This window comes from Styela clava, chromosome 13, assembly GCF_964204865.1.
Source record: "Styela clava chromosome 13, kaStyClav1.hap1.2, whole genome shotgun sequence".
In the NCBI taxonomy this organism is placed as follows: domain Eukaryota; kingdom Metazoa; phylum Chordata; class Ascidiacea; order Stolidobranchia; family Styelidae; genus Styela; species Styela clava.
Window position 1 is genome coordinate 15,461,960 of NC_135262.1, and position 9,107 is coordinate 15,471,066.

General features: G+C 34.3%; 2 protein-coding genes across 2 annotated transcripts; both read left to right on the forward strand.

Annotated features, from left to right (window-relative positions):
• Positions 1-931: 931 nt before the first annotated feature.
• Positions 932-3,088, forward strand: LOC120332992 (uncharacterized). Its single transcript, XM_078119269.1, has 4 exons — positions 932-1,088; positions 1,342-1,401; positions 1,594-1,785; positions 1,908-3,088. Exons 1-4 carry the CDS (start codon positions 995-997, stop codon positions 2,048-2,050), a joined length of 489 nt encoding a protein of 162 aa, XP_077975395.1. The 5' UTR covers positions 932-994; the 3' UTR covers positions 2,051-3,088.
• Positions 3,089-6,672: 3,584 nt separating this feature from the next.
• On the forward strand, positions 6,673-8,801 carry LOC120332800 (uncharacterized). The gene is made up of 4 exons (XM_078119575.1): positions 6,673-6,882; positions 7,021-7,089; positions 7,894-7,969; positions 8,210-8,801. The coding sequence occupies exons 1-4, from the start codon at positions 6,768-6,770 to the stop codon at positions 8,391-8,393; spliced, it is 444 nt and encodes a 147-aa protein (XP_077975701.1). The 5' UTR covers positions 6,673-6,767; the 3' UTR covers positions 8,394-8,801.
• Positions 8,802-9,107: the final 306 nt, after the last annotated feature.

Sequence of the window (9,107 nt, forward strand, 5' to 3'; positions counted from 1 at the left end):
TCAATATTTCTATAGGCTCCTTATGTAGTAATTCTTACCAACAATGATCCGGTCGCAACGTAAAGCAATGAAACTATAAAAATCTTTACCTAGCGTCTGAATGGTAACGTTAACAATGTATATAACAAACATCGTTTCAACATTTTAACAACTTCATTTTATAAATCAAAAACACGCTCCCACTATATACGGTATATATATATATATATGAGTATTGCAATATAACTGAGCATTATGGGTATTTTTCCCATTTCCATTTCCCAAGTTATTCGACTTGGGATAATATAAAATAGCACCGTGAAGTGTCTTCGGTATCCACCAGGTTTTAAAACCCTTAAACCCGTATTTCAAACAATAACAAGTTTGAATATCTCGCAAAAATATCCCATTCGTACAGTAGAACAATGCGAAAATGTTCTATTTTTTGCTAGTCGCTTTGCAAAACAATATCATTGCCATTGTTTATTTGGTAAGAGTTCTGCATTCTGGTATTTCATGACGATTGTTCTTATGGCGTAATACGTGTTTAAATTAAAGAAGTGTCGATTTTTTTTTGTAAATTAATTTTATCTATGCCAATCCTAAGGTGATTTTCATTAAAATATACATAGAACAATTAATCAACGACGCCTATAAATAGGATGCACTACGACAGCAGAACTTTTCAAACTGTCTATGTCATCTTCTCGTAGGAACACGCTATATGTACTGAAAGCAACATAGTCATATGGAGCAAGTGGACCACGAATGATAATAATTTTGGTATTCTGTGACTATATAAAAGTGAGAGGATCTGACAAAGTTCAGTAAAATTTGTGTGCTCAACAGTGTTTTAATCCGCAACAGTTTTTTGGTTTAAATCAAGGATTTTCAAGGAGATTTAACTTCACGACAGGGATAAAGTTGGAAATCGACATTTTTGTACTTGATTTAATGTTATATTTTTATTTACAGATATACTCTTATTAATATTAATATACTCATTGTCGTCAGAATGGTTCAGTGGGATGTCAAAATTACAGAAGTAGAGGAAGGGAAGGACGTCACTGAATCTGTTGTATCGGTCGGGGAAGGAAAACGAACGCATTGTAAGTATAAACATATATCATGGGCCATATAGAATATGGAAGTGATTAGAATTATATAGGTACTCCAGTACTTTAGTATTCAATTCCTTCTACAATTTACATGCCACATAAATTTCTTAATTGTCATGGCTGTGTTATAATCCTTTATTCTCCTAAAACAGGAAAAGCAAAACAATTAGCCTAATTGTGTATTTTAGTGGCTGTCGTTTTGATATTGCTTTTATATTATTATATGTTTTGTTTCTATTTACAGTATGGCAGTATGTTTATACCACGATGTTGATAGCCTACGTTGCTACTTGTGTCACACTAGGTAAGGTATTACATATTTATTAAAATATGTTTAACCAATACAACAACAAAAAAATAAACATTGAAATTTTTAGCAGAAAGTTTCAATTTTGATGAAACTAAGATAAAAGTAAAATTCCGAGAGCAAATAATATATTGTTATTTATCATTTATGGGAACAACGTAATTGACATGAATACTTCTTCTTTTTCAGGAGCCCTTCGTAATTTAGGCTGTTCCCTCGATGGTTTCTTGGTTGTCTGGTGGACCGCGGAGGCTGTCTTTCTTTTCGTTGGGACAATCCTTGAGTTCGTACACATTCGTCGCGTTGACGTTTCAGACGTCGACGTCAGGTCTCGCTGTCCCGTAAACTGTGATTTGTTACTTGTTATCTGGGGAGTCATCGGTAAGACGGCTAGATCTTAGTTACTTCATATTAAAAATGTAACGTAATCCTATTTTTGGTATTTCTCATGAACGAACTCAAAACAGCGGCTAAATTTTTTAACTTCATTTTTTATATTTCAGGAATCATAGGAAACTATATGGTTCAGCATCAAGTGGACGTCACAGTTTGCGCAATGTTTCAATGGACTGGGTTATTAATTTGGAGCATCGTCTCTATTGTTGTCGTTGTCGTGGGAAGAATTTCGATCAAAGTTTGTTACTAACTTCAGATGCAGCAATCATTTGCAAATAAAACATTATGACGAAAGACCTTTAATAACTGTGAACTCAGCTGTACAGTCGAGACTTTTATTTTCACTACAACTTCGACTCTTAGTAATTTTTATTTAGCGGATTTCATCTGTATTTATGCAATCTTATATCAATGTTCAAATGAAAGAAGTGTTTTAAACTGTTTGAAACGGAGACTTATATTCAGAGCAATTAACATAACCTATGGAATGACCCTCCAAAACGGAACCCAAGTCAATTGGAACATATTCTAGAGAGAACATTATTGTTGTGCAAAACGTCCTATATTACTGAAATTTTTGAGTACTGTCATACACAAACAGATTTTCAAGTGTTATAATAAATTTTCCCAGAAGTGATTGAGAAATGTATGGGTTCTGTTTAATAGGGGCACCCTGTATTTCGTGTTTTAATTGATATATATAGTACGTAATTTATGGTATCATGATGATTTCATATACATTGATCGTGTTTGTCTTCGTTAACCGTTTCCCATTTCGTTAATGAACTGTTACTCTTGTCTCACGCATTGTTTTTTCGTTTGGCCCGGATAATTAGTGGCTACGAAGCAACATAGTAATATACATTAATATTTAGTCATAAAGATCATACTGCCATTAACTATCATTGAAGTTGGCACACTATATTCAATTATTCACTCGACTCATTCACATAATTTTATTTGTCAATTTCGCAACGTTTGGTGACGGTATTTTCGTGATGCTTAACATGAATATCAATAATAACTTCCCTTTATCATCTAGTTAACATACGAACTCGGAAAATGTATATCGTCTTTTCTGATTTTCACTAATACTACAGCACAAGGTATCATCACTTTTCGAACCATTTAAACTAAAGTATGTTTTCGTTCTTCATACTTAATACATCTTACTATATAGTCATTCAGGCATTCTACAAAGAGCAACATCCACATCCTTTTTAATGTTATCAGTATTCGTTTTAAACTTTTTTTGCGCTGTAATTGTTAATTATAAATTTTCACTTAACTTCCATAATTATAATTTTCTTACCCACGACTCTTACACGTTTTAATCAAAGCCTGAAATATTGTATAAATCACGTCGTGTGTCATATGCATGGGAGCAAATATGAGGAATGGGTGATGTTGTGGTCTCTCGTCTGTCTCAAAAGTCGAGGTTTTCAGTGGCTTGGCTTTCGATGAGTGTCGGATAGTTGTCGCAGAATAAGAATCGCATTCGTGATTACAAGCTTTGAATGTTGTAATTTCTCTCTTGTAGAAGTTTGCTTAACGCAAGATCCCGAGCCTTGAAGCGGCGGAGTGTGTACAGGTTTCGACCGAGATGGCTGTTATTCCCAAGGCCATATTGTATTTGATTATTTGACGACGATTTGATTAGTTGCTAAAATTTCCACAGTGTGTGGATAAGGTCTGGTTGAAGACCGAAATATTTTTGTGGATAAAAACGTTTGCATTTTAATTCCACATTCATTCCTCGGTATATTCTATCGAGTCTGTAAATCACAGATCGTAAATAATCTTTTCAATCTTAATTTATCATTTTCCTGTACACGCGTTAATTAACCAATACTTCTGCGATGAGGGTGTCGCGGTCGTGAATCCGCGTTGTTCCTTATTTGCTGGTGACAATTCAACGTTTGAGACGCTTATTTCGTAAGCTAACAAAATCAGGCTAAATGCCCTTTACTTTTCAGTGAACACAAATTTTTATTTTAAAAATTTTATATCATGAAAGTGCAAACTACGATCATGCTAAAAATAAAATTCAAGTCAAACAAATTTAGTAAAATATGAAAAAATATGTAACACGAGATTAAACTTTCAATTTAGCGGTAACCAGCAAACTGATTCTAAGCCCCTGAATATATGAATAATGAAGATAATGTTATGATTTATGTGGCTATCTAACAGGTAATTGTAATGGCATTTTTCTATCCTAAGATTTCTTACATAGAATACAAACATATTTCTATGTAGTGTTTATGCAGAGCCAGTTCATGTATATCTATATAATTAGGCCCAACGCCTTGACCCCTGAGCCACAATATAGTTTGATTAAAATCCCAACAGTAAACAATCTACAGGCAGGATGGTGAAATTATAAAACATGGTACCTCTAAAAAAATTTCAACAAGGTGATACCCCTATACATTTTGCTGTTTGCCATATAAATCTAAAATGAACAATACACACATGCGGTTCACATTGACTAAGGCTGTTGGACATAATCGAACAAAAATAAGTCACCTTTGCCCGATCGTGGATTGCAACATTGCGGGCTGCGGCATCTTTATCGAAACAAGAGTATTGCAGACATTCTCCATTTTTAGGATATCAACATGTTTTCAATTTTGAATACCACAGCAGTAGTTCGTATATGAGTTCCTCATTCCTCATCCAGTCTTATTATTCAGTCTTGTTGACGATTGGTATCGAGAGTATAGATAGACCGACGCCGAAATTATGAACAGTAAGAATTGTAAGTATACGTCAGTCAACTTTGTATCAAGTTGAAATAGCTGGAAAAATCAGCATTACTGTCTTTAGTATTTTAGAACTGTTATGACGAAATCTGCTGATTCGTGACTATATCTATGGAACATTAGATAGTGTAGTAATATTGTAAGTATACATTGAGCAGAGCAGGATACCATGCAATGGTGACCGTACATTTGAACCCAGGTACATTTGAACCCATACATTTGCACCCGTATATCCGCGGGTTCAATCTATATGCGGGTGCTAAAATCCATGGGTTAGGGTTAGAAGGGTTCAAATATCCGTGAAAAAAAAAATTTCATAGGTGCAATAATATGCAGGTGCAATTGTCGTGGGTTTAAATTACGGGTTCAAATGTATACATACGTGGGTTCAAATGTAATGGAACCCATGCAATAAGTCCAATGTTGAAAGTACCCAATATAAGACATTTAATAATTTACCACACTAATTATAATAATTCTATTTGGACTTGGGTCAAATCAAGTTGCTGTGTTTCTGTATAAACGCAAATTCGTTCAAAAGCATTCGATAACTCAATGATACCGTCTGTAAGATTGGTGAAGTAATTTCGCAAGAAATCTCTCTGCGCGAACAATTGATTTGATGATATTCATCTCCCCATTCTGTGCCCAGAGATGTGTCTTTTTTTAAATCCAGAAGTTGATTTTTTACTGATTGACATAAGCAGGTTGGATCAGGCAAGTGCGATGCCGCATCAGCTGTTTTGTAATGTCGCGTTATTCTGCGCGTACATGTTCTCGGTACAAAAAGAAAAGGGCACTCCAGAAGTATGTGTATTAATATGGAGATAACTAATTTCGTTTGCCTGCTTTACATCAAGTTGTGTAAAGGGACTAATAAATTCTTAATCGGGATAAAGTTATGGCCTAACCCTGACCTGTTACACATACTCCGGGAGGACCAAGAAAAGTATGAATTCAACATATAAAATTTGGTGGCACAATTTTGATTTCTTATATGCCAAACTAGTGTGCTGCGTCACACAGTTTGGGCACGTCTGATTTAATAAGGTGTCCTGAAAGAATCAAACTATTGGGTTGACATGAGTATACTCATTAGGCAATGGTGGTAATGATATGGATCTATTCGAAAAACAAATGACTAACGCGCGGTACAATGCTATAAAATATATGCCTAACCAAATATCAAAATTAACATCTTCAAAATAATATCTTCTGAAACACAAGCGAATTGCGGTCCTCATTTTCACTCTTTTATTTATTGCTTAAGATAACATTATGTTGCAACTAAGGTATCTGAAAGGCAAGGCAAGTAATGGGAAAAGCAAACACGAAACTTGATATTTATGGATGAAACAAATAAAAGGCATTGAACAATAGAATATTATTCATATAAGTGTATATAAGGTATCATAAGAATATATCTCAACCAGTTTGGTTCTGTAAATATGAATGGTAAATACGATACTGAGCATATATATGACTTGTATTACCACTTACCCATTACGTAATATTGAAGTATGGATGAAACAAATAAAAGGCATTGAACAATAGAATATTATTCATATAAGTGTATATAAGGTATCATAAGAATATATCCCAACCAGTTTGGTTCTGTAAATATGAATGGTAAATACGATACTGAGCATATATATGACTTGTATTACCACTTACCCATTACGTAATATTGAAGTCCGGAAGGCGTGCTTTCACTTTATCATCGTGTAAATACCGACCTACGAGTATTCTAACCATGAACTCTTTACGATGATTAAGATGGTTGATCGCGCGCCAACATGAAATTTCTTAGAATTAGAGAGAGAGAGAGATAGACAGGTAAACAACGAGGAGAGGAAAAGAGAGATCTGCAATACATTATTTGGAACTCCCGAAGTATGTGAACCAAGATGGCGGCACCGAAACGTAGTATGTTTACCAGATTAGGGTTAGGCCATAATTTTATTCCAATTTTCCTTATTTTAGTTCTATTACGAGTTCGAAGACTAGCCAAGTGACTCCCGTAGTATTTGTACCTGAAATTATGGCCTAACCCTAACCTATTACACATGTTACGTTCCGGTGTCCGCCATCTAGGTTCACATACTTCAGGAGTACCTATATTTTGATTGCGATTTGTTTATGATTTAGATTTTTAGAAATCCTAAGTTGAATTGAATATTTGTGTATACAACATTAACTACTATGGGACAGCTTGGTGTAAATAACAATGATCCAGAATCAGCGAAAATCGAAAGTCAAAAAAATTGGATTCGATTGGACGATGTCAAGACTGTCTCCAAGGCTGTGTCAAACAAATGTAAGTATGATGTTGAATAGCTGATTGGGTAATTATAACCATTATATTATTGCGGTACGTTTCGTCACCACAGATTCTTCTGTTTTATCAACATTTTTGTGAATCGAAACTATGAAATAATTTGTTTTTTATTTTCAGGTGCATTCATATATTTTGTGCTATGGTTCGGATACTCAGCTTCGGGCATGGTAATTATCATTATTAAAGGTAATTTTAACATTTTCATCTTTATTTATTTGTGGTTATTCAACGGTATTAAGTATTTAACGGTTTTCGGGGGTTCATAATTTATTGAAATAAAATTTCTGCCACTTTTTTAACGTACTCTCCATAAAGTTATGAATATTTGAATCGTTTCTGAATGGTTAGATGTTACTGTATAGTTTGTAACACGATCTCCGACAGTTTTAAAACGTTGAATAAGTTGACCTATATAGTCTATATTCTCAGAGCGCAGAAGCGACAAAAATTCGGCGGAGCAAGTTAAGATATATCACGTAGTCTCTGCTGATAAAATACGACCCCTAAATTTCTAGAATATCATATATACCTAGTTTTGACTAAAAATCGATCTGCCAACACTTCAGAAATAAGGACAATCATGTATTTGTAACTGACTTACATGAACAAAAAGGTATTGTCATAATCTAATGAACGAAGAATTGTCAACCTCATTACTAATGCCGTTAATGGCCCTCAGTAATGATTGTCGAGAGTGTTACATTGACTCCCCATCGATACCCTAAATTTATCGTTGAAAATATGAGCTCGTGCCAACCATGCTCGTCTGGCTAAAAGGAGGTCAAAGAAATATTTGAGTCAGCAATTTTTGCGTTTAAATTTTCTTCTGGAAGTACCCAAGCATAATGCTGATTCATTATTTAAAATTTAGAAATGTTGCGGCAGGAGGGCTTTTCAGACACCTTCATCGTGACCTGGTGGATCGCACATTTTTTTATTAACTACCACTAACACATTCATTGAATTACGCAGTTTTTTTTATCCCACCAGTACAGAGCTTCTTCCGGCGAGATAGCATGGGATATAAACTATTGCGAAATTGTGATGGTCATTTGGGGAGTTTGTGGTAAGCATCAAATACAAAATATTTTATTGTTTATGAATGGCAATGTCTTAAAATATATCCAAATACCAAATTAAATTTTTATCATTTTTTCGTACAAAAACAACTTCAGATACTTTGATAGAACAAGAAGATAGGAGTATAATCTGAAACTTTCTTCCAGACGTTACATTAAATCGTTTAGGTACGAAATGCATGATTGTTTGTATTTGCATTATTTGATGATAAGATCTCACATTTCAGGTATTGTTGGGTATCTACTAACTCAACCTCATCTCAACACCACCTGCTCTTCTATATCATGGATTGGATCTCTAGTGTGGAGCATTATTTCCATCTCTGTCGTCGTGATCAAAATGGCCAAAAAACTATGCTCTTGAAAACTCTTATATTCCGTGGACGACGACTGAACGGAAATTGGGACTGAGCAAATTTTATTTTATGAAAATACAATTTTTTTTTCATTTTGTCGATATGTAAATATATAATTTTTTTGCGGTAAAGGCTTTATGTTATATTTTTTCTACACTTTGTATAAACCAATTTCTAGCTTATTCTTTTTCAAGTTTATTGTCAACTATATTTTAATCTGCTCATGATGTTAAAGATAAGGCTTTATTTTGGTTCCACCATCAAAGTGATCACGTTGTAATATTTGTTATATTTGAAACACACTTATGTGATGATACTTACATTGCTATTATGATGTGTCTGTCACTCCTTACCCATCTCTTACTAACATAGAATACTTATGAGCTCCGCTTTTTATTTTATGAGTTTACCTGTATAGTTTACTTTATTGCTTATATTGGTTATTTGACTTTTCTCCATGAGATGGTGTTATTGGCAGTACGTTTACAATGACTATAAACCAGGGGCGGGCAAATTACGGCCCGAGGGCCGGATCCGACTCATCGAAGTGTTTTATCCGGCTCACCTGTGTCTGCTGAAATTACGACTATAGTTTTTATGGATATAAATTTCTGTTGAAAATATCAATTAATATAACGAATCGACGGCTAATTCCCACGGGTTATTCAAAACTCACACATTCGAATTATTATTCCGAATGATCAAAATAACCAAAAGCGAAAACAGATCTCCTCTAACGGATTCATACCTATACAAGCGGTCTGAGGAA

What these genes read in the sequence shown, in the direction of transcription:
- LOC120332992 (XM_078119269.1), top strand. Translation starts at nt 995, where the DNA reads ATGGTTCAGTGGGATGTCAAAATTACAGAAGTAGAGGAAGGGAAGGAC. An exon ending in GGAAGGAAAACGAACGCATT is followed by an intron (nt 1,089 to 1,341) that starts GTAAGTATAAAC and finishes TTCTATTTACAG; the next exon opens with TATGGCAGTATGTTTATACC. An exon ending in TGCTACTTGTGTCACACTAG is followed by an intron (nt 1,402 to 1,593) that starts GTAAGGTATTAC and finishes CTTCTTTTTCAG; the next exon opens with GAGCCCTTCGTAATTTAGGC.
- LOC120332800 (XM_078119575.1), top strand. Translation starts at nt 6,768, where the DNA reads ATGGGACAGCTTGGTGTAAATAACAATGATCCAGAATCAGCGAAAATC. An exon ending in CAAGGCTGTGTCAAACAAAT is followed by an intron (nt 6,883 to 7,020) that starts GTAAGTATGATG and finishes TTTTATTTTCAG; the next exon opens with GTGCATTCATATATTTTGTG. An exon ending in GGTCATTTGGGGAGTTTGTG is followed by an intron (nt 7,970 to 8,209) that starts GTAAGCATCAAA and finishes CTCACATTTCAG; the next exon opens with GTATTGTTGGGTATCTACTA.